Below are 16,937 nucleotides of genomic sequence, written 5' to 3'. Positions count from 1 at the left end.
AGAACTGAATGCTAAAACGGCTCTTCCTGTATGCCCTTTAGCAATTTTGAACTCAACTTCTTCCTAAACTGGTTCTTTCACTTGGGTTTTTCCTAGTCAGCCGGGTCAACACCCTATGAGCCCTGAGCTAGAAAACTTAAGAGTAGTTTTGACTCAGCTCCTGGAATGGGTTCAAGGGTGTCCCTCAAAAAGAGATGTTGAAGTCCTAACCCCCAGTTACCAGAAGGCCAGAATGTCACCTTATTTGGAAATAGGGTCACTGTGGATATAATTAATTACAGCACAATCATACTGGAGTACGGTGGCCCCTTAAACCAATATGGCTGGGATCCTCACAAGAAGACGGGGACTCAGGGAGGACCCCACGTGACTACAGAGGCAGAGTCTGGAGTAACACAGCTCCAAGTCAAGGAACGCCAGAGACCAGCCAGGAAGAGGCGAGGAAAGATTGTTCCCACAGTGTCAGAGGGGAACATGGTCTGCTGACACCTTGATTTCAGACTTCTAGATGCTTGAGCTGTGAGACGATACGTGGGTGCCCTCGGTTACGGCAGCCCTGGAGAACCAGTGTGCTCTCTCTCCACTCATCCTCTCATCAGCTCGTTGCCAACTTCCGCCAGTTTGACTACCTAAATATTTCTCAAATCTGACTCTTCCTCCACTTCTACTCTCACTGCTAAAGTTTAAGACCATGTCATTTTTTTCTAATTGGTCTTCCTGCCTCCAGCCTCGACACTTATAAATCTATCTGCCGTAGGCTTCGGATTCCAAGGCAAACCAGACCACGTCCCTCTCCTCTTCTTAAAATCTCATCATGGCTGCCCCTTCTTTCACAGAGCAAAGGACAAGTTCTTTCATTTGGCACACGAGGCTTGCAATAGTCTGGCTGATGCTTCTATAATCTCATCATTCACCATGCCCAGCCTTGTACTTTATGCTCCAACAACAATGAGCTACTAGTAGTTTCCCTGCCCTCACTCTGTGCCTTTGTTCATGCTATGCCCTCTGCCCTTTACACCGCTTCACTTGGTTAACCCCTTTAAGACGGCTTAGGTATCACCTCTTCTGGGATCTTTCTCCTAATCAATACAGACCAGCAAGACACTAGATACCTTTTATCCTGCTCTGAGAATTCATTGGGTGGATATACATCCCTCGACTTGCCCATTATCTATGTATCTGACTTTCCAAATAGGCTGTGACTCTTCAAGAGTAGTAACAGTATCTTATTTATATTGGTTTCTTTAGTCATTAATGCCAAATTAAAATTTCTAGCAACAGTGGGAAGGAAGGACTTTGGGGGAATTAAAAATCTTTTACAAACTAGTGAGTCCCAGAAATGTAAAGCTGGTTTATAATAGGGAAGAAAAATCCACTGTAATATATAGAACAAAGCAGGATACAAGAGAAAACTGGTACCTCCAACAATAGATACAGAAAAAGCACTTGAAAAAATGCAACATCCCTTCATGATATTAAAAAAGAACTCTCAGCAAACAAGAAGGAGAAGGGATCTTCCTCAATCTGATAAAGGGCATCTACAAGAAACCTATAGGCTGAACACTCATAAGTTTGAGAATGAGTCAAAATGCCTGCTCTCACCACTTGAATTCGACATGATGCTGAAGGTGCCAGCCAGTGAAACAAGGCAACAAAAAGAGAGAAAAGGCATATAGATTGGCGAATGTAAAACGGTCTGTGCAGATGACATGACTGTGTACATAGAAAAGCCTAAGGAATACACAAACCACTAAAACGAATATGCGTATTTAGCGAGGTGGGAGATCGTAAGATCAACATACAAAAATCAATTGTATTGATATATATTAGCAACAATAAATTGAAAAAGAAATCAAGCAATACTATTTACAGTGGCAGCAAAACATCAATTATCTAACAATAAATCTAGCAAAAGACAATAAATCCAGCAAAGCCCTGAAAAATCACAAAATACTGCTGGGAGAAATGAAAGATGACCAAAATAAAGGTTCACTGAAAGATTCAACATTGTTAAGCTTGCCACTCTCCACATAAACTTAACAAAATCCCCAAAAAACTTCCAGCAGGCTATTTTGAGGAAATCAGAAAAGAGGATTCTGAATTTTATATGGAAATTCAAAGGATGTAGAATAGTCAAAATGACTTGGAAAAAAAAAAAAGCTGGAGGGCTAACACTACCTGATTTCAAGACTTATAAACTTAGAGTAATCAAGATGGTGTAATATTCATATCAAGATGGACAAATAGGTCAGTGCTACAGAACAGAGTCCAGAAATAGGCTGCACACATATAAAGAACTAAAATTTGACCAAGGTGCCAAGTAATTCAATCAGGCAAAAGGAAAGTTTCATTTTCCCCCATATGGTGAGAACCATCTAAATATCTGCTTTCAACCTTGACCTCTATCTAATTCCATGCTCAAAAATGAATTTCAGATTACAGACCTAAATATAAAACTTATAAACAAAGTTTATAGAAGAAAAGGTAAGGGACGCCTGGCTGGCTCAGTCAGAGGAGTGTGCGACTCTTGATCTCGGGGTTGTGAGTTTGAACCCCACGTTGGGTGCAGAGATTACCTAAAAATAAAATCTTAAAAAAAAATGTAAGACAATACATTTGCAATCTTGAGGTAAGCAAAGATTTCTCAGACCAGACACAAAAAGAACAAACCACTAAAGATGGTAAATTGGGCTTCGTCAAAACCAAAACTTTTGGTTCAATAAAAGACTCAATTAAGAAATGAATAAACAAATCAAAGATAAATCTGCACCACATATATCTGACAAAGAACTTATATCCTGAATATATTAAAAAAATGCCTACAAATCAACAATAAAAAAATGAACAATGCCATTTCTAAAAATGGGCAAAAGACTTGAACACACATTTCACAAAAGAAGATAGATGAAAGGCAAAGAAGCACATGAAAAAGTGCTCAACATCATTAGTTATTAGGAAAATATAAATAATGGGGCGCCTGGGTGGCTCAGGAGGTTAAGCGTCCAACTCTTGACCTCAGCTCAGGTCTTAATCTCAGGGTCGTGAGTTCAAGCCCTGTGTTGGGCTCCACGCCCAGTGTGGAGACTATTGAAAAAAAAAAAAGGAAAATATAAATTAAAAACACAATGAGATACCAATTCATGCCTAATAGAATGGCAAAAAAAAAAAAAAAAAAAAAAAAAGATTAGCCACATCAGATGTTGGTGGGGATGTGGAGCAACTGAAACTCTCGTCCAATCCTGGTGGAAGTATAAAATGGTCCATCCACTTTGAAAAACTCTTTGGCAATTTCTTGTAAGATTAAATACACAACTTTCCTGGGATCCAGCAATTTTACTCCTAGCTATTTACCCAAGAATAATGAAAGGTCATAGATAAGAATGTTTAGAGCAGCCTTATTCGTAACAGCCCCGAACTGGAAACAATCCAAAATTCATCAACAGGAGAATGGGTTAAAAAAAAAAAATCAGTTATCAATACAATGGAATACTATTTAGTAACGAAAAAGAACAAACTTTTGATATACTCAACAACATGGATGTATCTCAAAAACATTAGGTTAAGCAAAAGAAGCCAGACACAGAAGGGTATGTATTGAATGGAGTGAAGGATTCCATTTTTATGACACCAAAACAGGCAAAAGTAATCTACAGTGATAGAAATTAGGTGGTGGGGAGGGGAGACTGACTAGAGATGGGCATAAGAGAACCTTCTGTGAGAATGGATATATTCTATTTCTTGTTTCTGCTGGAAAGTTACACGGATGTATACAACTGTCAAAATTCATCAAACTGTTCCCTTAGGAATGTGTTAATTACATCCTTAAAAAGTACTGCAAATCATGGGATGCCTGGGTAGCTCAGTCGGTTAAGCATCTGCCTGCAGCTCAGGTCATGATCCCAGGGTCCTGGGATCAAGTCCCGCATTGGGCTCCCTGCTCCACAGGGAGCCTGCTTCTCCCTCTCCCTCTGCTGCTCCCCCTGCTTGTGCACGCTCTTTCACTCTCTCTCCCTGACAAATAAATAAATAAAATCTTTTTAAAACTAAAAACTATTGCAAATCAAAGGTCAGGAAAGCAGTTTTAGAAACAAATTAATTTCATTATTATTGGTTTAATTCATATATTTAAATACAGGCACTAAAGAGACAACCATTTGTACTTTTCATTTCAATAAAGCTCATAAATCAGTGTCAGTTATTTTTCCTTTGGCTCGGGCATGAGGACGAAGCCTTCTTCCATAAGCTGAAACATACGAAGGCTATTTTTGAACATGATTCTATGGGTATACATCAAATAAAATGTATAAACTATTACTGTAGAACACACAAGAGTTCCAACAAATGTGTTTACATAGAAAACAGATTATAGTTCTTGACTAATAAGAAATGTTGCCACTCTCCTTGAAAGTATTAGGGTCAGCCTCAAGGCTACTTCTGTGAATAAGATGAAGCTGTTATTTGGAAGACAAGAATATAACTTCAGTTGTGCTCAACCATTTATCTTCCGTGAACTCCGCTGAGTCCTTCCACTGGCAGCCCATAACAACTGGAAGTCTCTGGAAAATCATTTAAGTCTAACTAAGACCAAAAAAAAGTGAATTAACTTACCCAAGGCTTCACAGTCAAGAATTGAGCTGGAATTAAAATTCAAGTTTCTAGCATGCTGTAAATATCTACTCTTCTCGGTTCTGGGGTAAAAGGTAACGTCACTGTCAAGTAGGTCAACCATCAAGTGTGACATTTGTGTGGTACTTAATGAGCCAAGAGAGCTTTCACATTTATTTTGAAGTGACCAGGATGGTATTGTCTTTATGTTACTGATGAGGCAAGAGACCCATATAGAAATAGTTAAAGCTTCTAGGCATGTCATTTTAGCTAAATGAACGAGAGCTAACTTAAGATTGTCTTGTATTAAAAAAAAAAAAAACAATAATTCGGGACACCTGGGTGGCTCAGTTGGGTAAGCGGCTGCCTTCGGCTCAGGTCATGATCCCAGGGTCCTGGGATCGAGCCCCACACCAGGTGCCTTGCTCAGCAGGGAGCCTGCTTCTCCCTCCGCCTGCCGCTCTCCCTGCTTGTGCTCTGTCTCTCTCTCTGACAAATAAATAAATATAATCTTAAAAAAAAAAACCAATTCATAAAGTATATCTCTGTCACTTCAACCTGATTGCTTACGTTTCTTAATACAACTCTAAACAATGTATTTCTATGGAGCTACAAACCCTTAAATTTCTGTTTTTGTTCATTTTTCATCTTCCCATTCTTTGCAAACTTCTCCGTGGTTTGGTCTTTGGTTCTCTGGTTTCCACTGGCTATGTTATCTCCCCTCCTCACTCTGCTTTGGTTCTCACACAGATGACTTCCAGATGTGGCTCTCCAACCCTGATCTCTCTCCTCAGATTTGGTTCCAAACTTCTAATGGCCTGACAGTTATTTCCATCTTGATACATTCCTATTTCAAATTCAACACACGTCAAAAACGGAATTCATCATCTTCCCTGGAAAATCATCCACCTGTAGTTTTTCTGGACTATCCAAACCCAAAAGCTCAGAGCTACCTTTGACTCTTCCCTTCCCACAGCCAGCAGGCCTTCCTCCTTTCTTCGTAGTGTTTCGTGACTCTGTCAGCAGGTGGGTTTTGGCCCTGACTGCCTCATTCCTGGACTCCTGGGCAGCCCTCTCTCTAGCTCCCACGTTACCGCCAAATTACCCTCTCCTCTTCCTTGCTTTGATCCTGCCATTGTTCTGCCCCCAAAACTTTGAGAGCAATTCAACATTCTGCTGGATAAAGCCCAAACATTCAAAGTTTCTCAAAAATCTGACCTCAACTACTTCTCTCTGTGAACCCAACTGGGTTTAGCCAAAAGGATCCATTCTACTGCCCCGATGCCTTACGCTTTCCCACTTCGTAGCTTTCGTCCCTGCTGGTCTCCTTCTCTGTTAGACCGCCTTCGTGGTGTCCTCTTTCTTCACCCCACCCCTCTCTAATCACAGCTCGCTGCTCTACCTCAGCTCAAAGGCATCTCTCTCACCTTTGACTTTCCATGGAACAGTCCACTGTGTGTATTATTCAAATGGCCTGGTCTTGTTTTGTTCTGTTTTTTTTTTCGCATTCCGTGTAGGTAGACATTGGAGGTCAGGGTTTGGCCCTCGCTAATTATTTTATAGCGCCTACATCACCAGCTCCAGAGCCTTGCTCCTAAGTCAATAAATATTTGTTGACTGACAACCAAAGCCATTCGGTATCCTTATGAAGTTTACAGCAGAAATGTTCCATTTTTAAAAAGACTCTTATGCATACTCTGCTTAGCTGTTACACTGTGAGCTATATTTTTTATGGAAATTTTTCCAAAGCATGTTGACCCTGATCTGGTTACTGGGATGGTTATTTGAAGATGATAAATATCACCTCTCTAAAGCCAGACAATAGGAACAGTTCCAGAGGCAGGGTTCCACATTCCAAATAGGGACATCTCTGCCCTGGGCAGTTTTCATGCTTACAGTTCATTGGTCCTTAGTTCCCTTCCCAATTAAGTTAGCTGTAATAATTTTTTAATATGAATTTTAAGAAGTTAAATTTATATAACTGGCATTGCAGGCCCTGGAATCTTACTTCACTATAATGGACATCCATCATTCCAGCATCTTCTTTCATTGCTCCTTCTTCATCTATATTGGGAGTAATTTTCTTGAAGGCTGAACATCCATTAGGGAATAATTCTGTATGAATAGAAAGCAGTGAAAGGAATTTATTTTTTTAAAAAAAGCATTTTGTAAATAACAGCTTTACAGGGACTGGTTACCCTTAAAAACAAACGCAGATATTTTTGTGCCGATCAAAAATCCTATGTGCAATTTTCAGTCTGTAAAGAATTTTACAAATGATTCCCAACTACTACACATTTTACCAGTCTTTTCCCCCAAAATGCGAGCTCAAGTTACCAACAAGTAAGTTTCCTTCTTGGACTCTGCATCATCTCCAATGGCTAGTAAAGGCAATGCTTCCCTAGTGTCATCTAACACCTTGATCCTGTATGTTTCTCGTTTGTCCCCTAATCAAGGAGGGCATGTACTTTTCAGGTAACCAGAGAATAAACTTTTTTTTTTTTAAAGATTTTATTTATTTATTTGAGAGAGAGAGAATGAAAGACAGAGAACATGAGAGGGAGGAGGGTCAGAGGGAGAAGCAGACTCCCTGCCGAGCAGGGAGCCCGATGCGGGACTCGATCCCGGGACTCCAGGATCATGACCTGAGCCGAAGGCAGTCGCTTAACCAACTGAGCCACCCAGGCGCCCCAGAGAATAAACTTTTGTAACCATTTCTAGTTCCTAATTTCACTGTAGAACTGGAAAAGGAAGTGGGTCATTGGAGGAAGCCTAGCCTAGGACTTGTAAGAGAGTCAGAAAGAGAAAACATATGGCAGGGCTGAAGCATCCTTGGAGAAAAGGGGCAGGCACTGGGAGAATCGGAGCTTTCGGAGTTCGAGGGCTTCAGGTCTATCACTAATTGCGTGATTCGAGACATGCTCATCTCTCTAGAACCGTAAAAAGTTTCATCGGCTGTAAAACAGAGAGAACAGCTACTTCGTGAGAATTAAAGGAAATGCAAAGTGTTTAGAACAGAACCTAGCGTATAGGGAGTGTTGAATGAGTTATTAACGACCAAAGCTACCAATAAATAAATGGGCTTTTCCAAGATTGGACAATTGTTGCCAGCTGGCAGAGTAAGTGAGGATACAGCTGGGCCCCTGGGAAGCAGCAAGTGAGCCCAAGCTGAGAACAGCTGCTGTAGGATCGTGGACCAAATGGTTCCTGTCAAGCGAGAGTCTAGGTAGAGAAGGCAGGCCACGCGGCTACCCTACACACTCTGGACAGGGGAACATGTCCAAGCAGCTCTTGTCGTGGCTGCCTTCATTTACCCTTCTGTAAGTGGGCTGTAATTTAAGAGTTACGGGAAATCCAGGCTCCTTATAAAAGAATCTGCTAGTCAGTGAAAAGTGGCTGGTCACAAGCGAATAAAAACTGTTGCAATCTATTGTTCTACACCCTCTAGAACAGTGGTGCTTAGAAAGCATGATCTACTCACAGCTGAAGCGCTGGAAAGCTTCCCGAGGTTAGAGGTTGGGGGGAAAAAGAAGGAAGACTTAAAAGAGAGTCAGACTTCATATTTAGGAGATTTCTCAGAATTCTGGTACCAAAAAAAAAAAAAAAAAGGTCAGGTATTGGGGCTTGGATTTTGCCAACTCCTCTTGTCTAAATGAAAGCTAACTGGACATAGGCCATCTGGTAAGAGGCTTGATGGAGCGTGAGTTATCAAGTAAGCACCATGCTTCTGTGAGAGAATCAGAGAGAGAGACAGAATTCGGGTGAGGGAAGATGGGGTCATTCTGAAGTCCTTCTTCAAGAATGGAGAAACACATTGGGGGCAGTCAGTGGATTTCTGTGAAGGAAGGAGAAGCAGAAATGAAAATGAGATTTACTTTGACCCAATGGACTTTAGGGCCATTTTTGTTCAAAGAAATTAGGTAATAAAAGACACTGAAGATAGGGCATGACACACTCCGTTTCTGAAGATAAGCATGCCTCAAATGGTCTGTGATAGACTTCTAGGAGCAATCTATTCAAAGCGCTGGACCACAACAAGATAAGGAACTGGCACCAGAACATAAATCAATACATCTTTTCCTTCTTTGAGGAAGTCTACGGGCGAACAAATGTCCACTGAATTAAATATGCCCAGTGACATAGCTGATTTACATTTAGGATAATACTCCTTACCTTGCTGTGGACCAGTAACAAACAGGTCTCAGATCGGCCACTCTCTGGGTAGTGCATTAGGAGAATGTTTTGAAATCGAGGAGAAAATGTCCCACTTGATCACCTCTGTGAAGTCAAGAGCCAGGCAGGAGGGAAGAGGGCCCCCAAAACTTGAGCAAAGCGATAGAGTGTAGTCCTCGACAGAGAAAAACCATTAGTCCCTGAAGGCCTCTGGCCGCTAGGTCCATGACTAGGGAAGAAATTCCTGTCTGCTCTGAGATTTATTAAGTGATTCCCAAATCTAGGATTCTTCTAGAATGCTGTAATTTAGGGGAGGACAAAAAGAGGCACACTCCTATGCCTGAGATCAGATGAGGCTACAGCATCGTGGGAGAGAGTCTTCTGGTATATATTTTAAGTAGAAGGAGGGCAAATTATGTTTTTTTTTTTTTCTCAGAAACTGACAGGTTAACACCCACTTTGAAGTTTGATGTCTGCTTCATCTGGCAGAAAGCCTACTGTTATGGATTGCTAGCCTCGGATTCCACTATTCTTACTAAGTGTGTTATCTTGATTTCTATGCCTGATGATGTAACTTTACCTAGAGGAGACTATAACCCCTTGTTTGCCTAATTTATTAGCACCCACCAAACTATCCAATGATATGAGGACCCTTTTGGTTGTGAGGGTCTTTAAAATGCTGGAAAGATTTTCAGATGAAGCAAGTTGCTGAATCTAGAAGTGGCCAGTGTATATACCCCAACAAAGAGAGGCATGCATTTCAGGAACCTCACATAGCCCTGTGTAGCATTACAGAAGGTGGTATTCAAGAGTCTGCTGTCGATCTTTCTGGTATATGACCTGGATTCCTGACCTTGCCCTTCATAGCTATAGCTTCTCGATTCCTGACTGCTGTCCCAGGGAAAGCAAGATGCAAACGGTCCAAGGACAGACCATTACCCTGAGCACAAGTGATCCCAGGGGAAAAAAAAAAAAGTGGGGAGGAGTTTGGAGGATGGGGCAGCAGTCCAACCCTTGATAAAGTAAGACTGCTGGTCAGAGGAAGGATAAGAGGTTGAAAGTCCTGAGAGGAGGGCAGAAGAGGGGAAAGGCTGTGATTGGTAAGGAATCGGGAAATAAAAAGCCTGCAGAACTTAAGCTATCAGATCCTGGGTACAAAGAGTTGAGAAAGGGAGCAACATTACCCTATAAGGAATGAAAAGAACAGACTCTATGGGAAAGGAAATTCCTTTTTGTGGGTTGTTGGGGGAGCCCTCTAGGACGGAAGCTCTGTTGAACCCTGGACGCCAAGTGGGGGTGGGAGAATGCAGAGACTTGACTCTTGTCTTCCCCGGGGGGGGGGGGGAGGGCAGAGAACAGTTGTGCCTGCCCTCAGGAAGAGAAGAGGGAGAGGTACATAAAGTCTAGCCTCCAAAGGAGATCTAGAATATTTGGGGCTTCTCAGATAAAACAGAAATAGGGACATTTAGGCCTGGTTTCTATTTTATATCTGTGGGGGTAAGAGTAACCAACACCCAGTAAGCATCACCACTTAGAGGTAACTTACGTAAAAGGAAGAGAATGATAATGCCTAGGATCCCTCTAGTAGGAAGAGCAAGAGCTTTGGCTGACTGAAAGAAGTGGGGGTGGGGGTGGCAGGGAGAACTGCACGTCTCCTTCCCCTTTCCCTTTCCAGTTCGGTGCCTGCAACATGAAAAAAAAGGATCTAGAAATAGGCCATTGCTGGTCTTCTGGAGTCAGCCCCCCAAAAGCGGGGCGGGGGGGCGGTGCAAGCCTTTGCTTGTTAGGCAACCACCCAATGGACAAACTAGTTTTTTTCCTTAAAAACTGTAAACAGGAGAACATCTGTCTTCAGTATGTGAGCTGGTCGGTAGTATTTCATTTCATTTTGATTAAAAGAAGTGCTTTATAATGACTTCAAGAGAAATGGCATAGGAGTTTGAGAAAGCAAAATTTTTGCAATTGAGCTGTCAAAGATTTAAAAATACCTTCTACTAACTCTCCTTCCCCTTTGTCTTCGTGATCAAAGGACACTTAACAGTAGAAAGGTTGTGGAATTGCTCAACTATTCTTGTGAAGTAAGTCTGTCTTTAAGTGTTAATAAAACTTTTTTTTTTTCTTTTCTGCACTCAACTGTATACTTTTATTTACAGGGCAAATATCCAGCTCTTATCTAGATCCTGAAGTTCTCAGACTGGATAACAGGTTAACGGATTAAGTTTTTAACTTGTGTTTTCAATTAGTAGTCCGCATTGGTATAACTAGCATAGTTTAATCAGCTAATCACCAAAAGAAGGTGTTCTGGATCCTCGGAATGACTAAAGCCAAGGGTGGGGGGAACCCTGAGGATTTTACTTCCGTCATCATTTTGGAATCAGCTTTGCTAGTTTAAGCAAGTAGGATTTTCCAAGTTTAAAAATAGATGGCAGCCTATAAATAAATATGTAAACTCCTAAACTTGACATTATGTTTTGTTTAAAATGCTAAACATTTTTTCCAACTCTGAGAGGGGCCCCCTGATTTCTATGAAGGGTAAACTCTGAAAAACCTCGAAGGGATCATGAAGTAAGTATTTAAATGGGGGTCGGGCAAAATGGGTGAAGGGGAGTGGGAGATACAGGCTTCCAGTTATGGAATGAATAAGTCACAGGAATAAAAGGCACAGCATAGGACTGTAATCACTGGTACTGTAATAGTGTTGTTTGGTGACAGATGGGAGCTACACCCGTGGTGAGGAGAGCATAACGTATAGAGAAGTTGAATCACTATTTTGTGTACCTGAAACTAATGTAACACTGTGTGTCAACTACAGTCAAATAAAAAAAAAAGGCTTTTAAGCACCATTTACACTTACCGAAACATGTCACACTGTTTGGTGTTCAGGCTAGCTGCCTCAAGCTAATGTCCAAAAAAACCACAGCAAAATATATATATATATATATATATATGTTGCTATTTGTCCAGTCTTATATTTTTAAAGCTTAAGGATTGATAATGGAGATGAATAATTCTTGATTTTTGCTTAATTGTAGGGTTTTTGGACTTGTGGAAACAAATTCTAGGGAAATATTTTAATGTTTTTAACCATTTTCAGTGGACATGAAACTCTATTGCAGATTTCTCTAATTAAAAAGAGGAGGTAATATTAACCTCATTTATCTGAAAAATAGACCTAAAAACGTATTAGTGTGTTTAGAGTTCTCATATTAGTTTATTTGGAATTTCAATATTTCACGGGCAGACCAGTGATGTAGGAAAAAAAAATCTCAAATGGGGTCTTCTTTTGATAAGTAAGATTTTCTGCTTTCAAACCACCTATGTACTAAAAGGAGAAAACTAGAGTATGCCAATTTCAAACACATGGATTGTTAAAAAAAATATTTCAGTATCAAACAGAAAGTGTTCATTTAAAATATAAGTAAAATGAATCTACATTTTAGTCATGACACCACGCTTGGGAAGGCTCTTTTTGGAAAGAGGTTCTCCCCACATGGGTGGTATTATATGAGGCAATCAAACATTGAGCCTTAGACGTGAAATGAAAGCCATATCGTTAGCTGTAGGAATTCTGGAGTTCAAAAACAAAAACAAAACAAAATATGGCTGTGTTCTCATAGACCAAGCCAGAGTGATAGGACTCCCACAAGACGGTTTCATTTTGCTCTCATGTTACTCATTCAACCGCCTTAAAGTAGCTTGGCCATTATGATAGATAGTGGAAGGTTTCTTTGCAATAATCCATTGCCGATCAATTTTTAAACCTAGCTCAACTGTTTTACTACTTGAGTAGTTTTTACAGTAGGAGCCAGCAATATTGTTTTCAGAAAGGGAAGCTTTCTGGCAGATTCTTGAATTAGACCTGCTGGATCCCGAAGCCCTTCAAGACCATTGACTCCCTTTTTGTTTCTCACCCTCCCCCCTTCCCGGGGCCACTCCCCACCTCTCCGCCAGCTCTATTGACCTAATTGATATATAACACTGTGTAAGTTTAAGGTGTGTGTGTTGATTCAATATGTGTATATTGCAAAACGATCACCACAGCGGTGTTAACACCAACACATAATTACCATTTTGGGGGAGATGAGAATATTTAAGATCTACCCTCTCAGCAACTTTCAAGTATATAACGCAGTATCGTTAACTATAATCACTGTGCTGTGCATGAGATCTCCAGAATTTATTCATCTTGTAACTGAAAGTTTCTACCCTTTGACCAACATCTTCCCAGTTTTCCCCACCCCCCAGCCCCTGGCAACTACCATTCCACTCTCTGCTTCTGTGACTTCAACTTTTTAGATACTACATGAAAGTGAGATCGTACAGTGTTTGTCTTTTGCTTTCTGACTCATTCCACTTAGAGAGCACCCTCAAGGTCTGTTCATATTGCCCAAAATGGCAGGATTTCCTTTTTCTCGTGGCTGAATAACATTCTATTGTGTATATGTGCCACATCTTTATCCATTCATACGTATCCATTTCGTATGTTTTTGTGTCATTAATTAGCATCTTTTCATTTCAGCTTGAAGAACTCCTTTCAGCATTTCTTGCAAGGCAGGTCTAGTGGTGATGAACTCCTTCAGCTTTTGTTTGCCTGGGAACGTTTATCTGTCCTTCATTTCTGGACAACTTTGCTGGGAAGAGTGCTCTTGATTGGCAGTTTTATTCTTTCAGCGCTCTGAATAGATCATTTCGCTCTCTCCTTCCCTGCAAGGTTCTGCTGAGAAACCCACTGAAAGCTTTATGGGGTTCCCTTGTAAGTTACAAACTTATTTTTCCTGCTGCCCTCGGATCCTTTGTCTTTTGATAGTTTTACTATAATGTGTCTTTAGAGAAGCTCTCTTTGAGGTTTTTTGGGGGATCTCAGCCTCGTGAACATGGGTGTCCAAATCTCTCCCTAGATTTGGGATGTTCTCAGCCATTATTTCTTGAAATAAAAGCTTTCTGTCTCCTTCTCGGACTCTTGAGAGTTCACGGATTGTTTCTTTGGATGCTGTCCCAAAGATCACCCACATAGATTTCTTTACTCTCATTCTTTTGTCCTTTGTTCTCCTCTGATGAGGTCATTTTAAAGGTCCTGGCTTCTTCTTCCTTTTTTAAGATTTATTTATTTATTTTAGAGGGGAGGGGCAGGGGGAGAAGGAGAGAGAATCTCAAGCAGACAACCTACTGAGCATGGAGCCCGCGTTCACGACCCTGAGACTGTGACCCGAGCCTGAACCAAGAGCCACGCATGTATCCCATCAAAGGTCCTGGTTTCTAATTCACAGATTAGTTCTTCTGCTTGATCCATTCTGCTGGTAATGCTCTCTGTTGCATTTTTCACTTCATTCATTGTATTCTCCAATGCCAGAATTTGTGTTTTCTTAAAAATTTCTATATTTAACTTCTTGTTGTGTTCTTGTATTGTTTTCCTGATTTCATTGTGTTGTCTTTCTGTTTTATTGCAGCTCATTAAGCTTCTTTAACACAGTTCTTTTGTTTTCTTGATGAGGTAAATTGCAGAGCTCCAGGTCTTTGGCACCAGTTACTAGAAGAGTACTGTGATCCTTTGGTGGTGTCATGTTTCCTTTATTTTTCCCGTTCTCGGAAGTCTTGCATCTGAAAGTAGCAGCCATCTCCAACCACCTTTACTGACTGACTTTGGGAGAGAAATACCTTCCATCTGCCCTGCTAGGGAGTCTGCGGCTTTACCAGACCCACTAGGGATATCCTTGCTTCACACTTCATGCTCCCCTTTGTGGTAGATTCCTTAAGCTTGTATGCCTTCTCTCCATCATGCAACACACCAGGCTGGGTGCTAACAGCTCCCTTTTGCTCTGTCAAGGGTGATGCTAAAGCTCAAGTCTGTGGTCCCTTAGTGGCCTACAGATTCTGGATGGCTCTCTGGTCATCTGCCAAAGCTTGCTCTCTCCACCCATCAGGAGAACACACAGGGAGCCGGCTACAGGATAAAGGAGTATGTGGTTTAGATGCACAGAGTACGGACAGTGCCTGTGGGCTAGATGGGGCGGGAGGGGGGTGGAATCCATGAGCTAAGTGTCCCTAGTGCCTTGTTGGCAGGGTTCTGAATGGGGCCTGCAAGGCAGCTAGTAGGATCCCTGTCTTTTTAGTGTCCTCTAGGAGTTCTATCTGCATCACTCCCCACCTCTTCCTGCCGCCAGTCATGCGGCTCATGAGCCAGGACTCTGGCGGGGCAAGAGAGAAATAGGCCTCTTCGGCAGGTCCTGTACTGCTGGGGAAGCCAGGTGCCCATTCACAGGCTCTCACTTTTTCCCACTGAAGAAATCGTGGGTGAGAAGGTCTCTCTTGGCACTGAGCTGTGCCACCTCGAGGAAGGGGGTGCCTGAGTCAAGTCAAACTGGTCCTCTTACCCTCCCCAAGGCATCCGAACTTGTATCTGTTTTGCTCCAAAGGCATGCTAAACATCTCAACTGGACCCCTGGACTTGCACCCAGGTCCTCTCATCTGTGGATGACTGTCTAAGGCAGTGTTCTCCAGGGGCTCTCAGACCGCAGCTGAGAAGGGCTAGGGCCTGCTAGGGGACCAAGGTCTGACTGCCCGTTACCTAACGTATGGGTGGGATTCCTCCCCAGGCCCCTGGGCACACGGTGCTGGATCCCACAGCTCCCACAGAGGCACTTTTGTCCACGGATAGATGCCCAACTGTAGGAGGGGAGGGTATACAAACAAGGGACACCTTATTTGGCCATCTTGCTGATGTGCTAACTGCCTTTTAATACCAAAGTATTGGTGTGTGAAAGTGGCTACAGAGAGATCCCTGGTGGGCAGTATTTGTGAAGCTGAGAGAGATGAGAGGAAAACAAATGATCTCTATTAACCCGAGCTTCTCATAAGCCCTGAGAAGAATTTAATCGGTGGCAATCTTCCAGGGAGACAGTCTTGAAAAAATAAACACTGGGCATCAGGCCTGGCCCTGTACTATTTAACTTATTCTTGTACTCTTAATGGAAGCAGAAGGCAAAATGAATAATCCAGTTTTCTTTTATAACAACTTCTGTTTAACACGGAATGGGGCTAAAGGTGAACATAGTTTTCGGAGCTCAATGACATCAAGCTACAAACATAAAAACTCTCGCACTAATGGAAATCCTCCCTGTCTCTAAGAACAGAAATATCTTACTTTTTCGATGAAGAAACTCTGCAACCAAAGCGGCCACGTGGACATAACACATTGCTGCCTGAAAAAGGAGGACAAAGAAAGAACGGTCAGCCCGTGTTCCAGGGTTTTTGCAGGATTGTGCTTAGAACAAAGTCTGAAGGCGTCACCTCTGAAAAGTCTCCATTCTTTATATGAATCTTGGCCATGCTGTCGAGCCAGGTTTTCCTGAGCTCTGGGGTGCTTGCATAGGACTTGGCCAAGCTATACTGGAGATCAATGAGCATTTCAGGATCTTTCTCATGCTCCTTCATTTGAGCAGTGGCCATAAGAACGGTACGGATTCTCTTGGTCAAGTCTTTGACTTCTGTGGGAAAAGCAGTTGCCTGATTTCGAAACAAACAAACAAACAAAAGCCGTGTCCATTAATATTATCAATGTCCTCTAAGCCTTGGCATCCAATTCTGGGAATAACATGATTTATATTCCTGGTTACGGTTCTTGGTATTTGGTTCTTGGTATATTACATGTCTGAAGAGCTTTATTTTTTTTTTAAGTAGGCTCCCCACCCAGCATGGAGCCCAACATGGGGCTTGAACTCATGACCCCGAGATCAAGACCTAACTGAGAGCAAGAGCCGGACACTTAACTGACTGAGACACCCAGGCGCCCCTAAAGAGCTTTAAATGAATTCTTTTTAAAAGGTCCAACTGGCTCAGGCTTCAAGGGCTGAAGGCTGAAGGCAGTATGCTCACAATACCTAAAGGCATGGATTCTGGAACCAGACTACCTGGCTCTGAACTCTAGCTTGTCCACTGTAAATGCCATGGCCACGAGAATTACTTGCCATTATTGTGTAGTTTCAGTTACAAGAGTAACTAAAAACTGACAGCTTACTATGTATCAGGCAATGGTCTAAGTGCCTTACATGTTTTAATTTTTCCAGCAACCCTATGAAATCGGTACTGTTATAATTCATTTAACCAATGGGAAAACGGAGGCACACCACAGTTAAACAGCTCGGCCTAAGTGTCACAGCTGG

The 16,937-nt window shown here is 41.9% G+C and overlaps 1 protein-coding gene across 3 annotated transcripts in view; it reads right to left on the bottom strand.

Annotated features, from left to right (window-relative positions):
• The window catches only part of DOCK11 (dedicator of cytokinesis 11), a 192,094-nt gene that overhangs the window by 25,894 nt on the left and 149,263 nt on the right, over window positions 1-16,937 (bottom strand). For all 3 annotated transcript variants that reach the window (XM_064574500.1, XM_064574498.1, XM_064574499.1), the window contains 3 exons: window positions 16,066-16,281; window positions 15,920-15,977; window positions 6,614-6,720 (listed from right to left, as the gene is read on the bottom strand). In XM_064574500.1, coding sequence (XP_064430570.1) covers window positions 6,614-6,720; window positions 15,920-15,977; window positions 16,066-16,281 — 381 coding nt within the window. The remainder of the gene's footprint in view (window positions 1-6,613; window positions 6,721-15,919; window positions 15,978-16,065; window positions 16,282-16,937) is intronic.

This window comes from Mirounga angustirostris, unplaced genomic scaffold (genome assembly GCF_029215605.1).
Source record: "Mirounga angustirostris isolate CCGP_5_RB_7025 unplaced genomic scaffold, mMirAng1.0.hap1 SCAF_11, whole genome shotgun sequence".
NCBI classification, from domain to species: Eukaryota; Metazoa; Chordata; class Mammalia; order Carnivora; family Phocidae; genus Mirounga; species Mirounga angustirostris.
The sequence above is the reverse complement of the archived record's forward strand: the minus strand, read 5'-3'. Positions and strand labels throughout refer to the sequence as shown.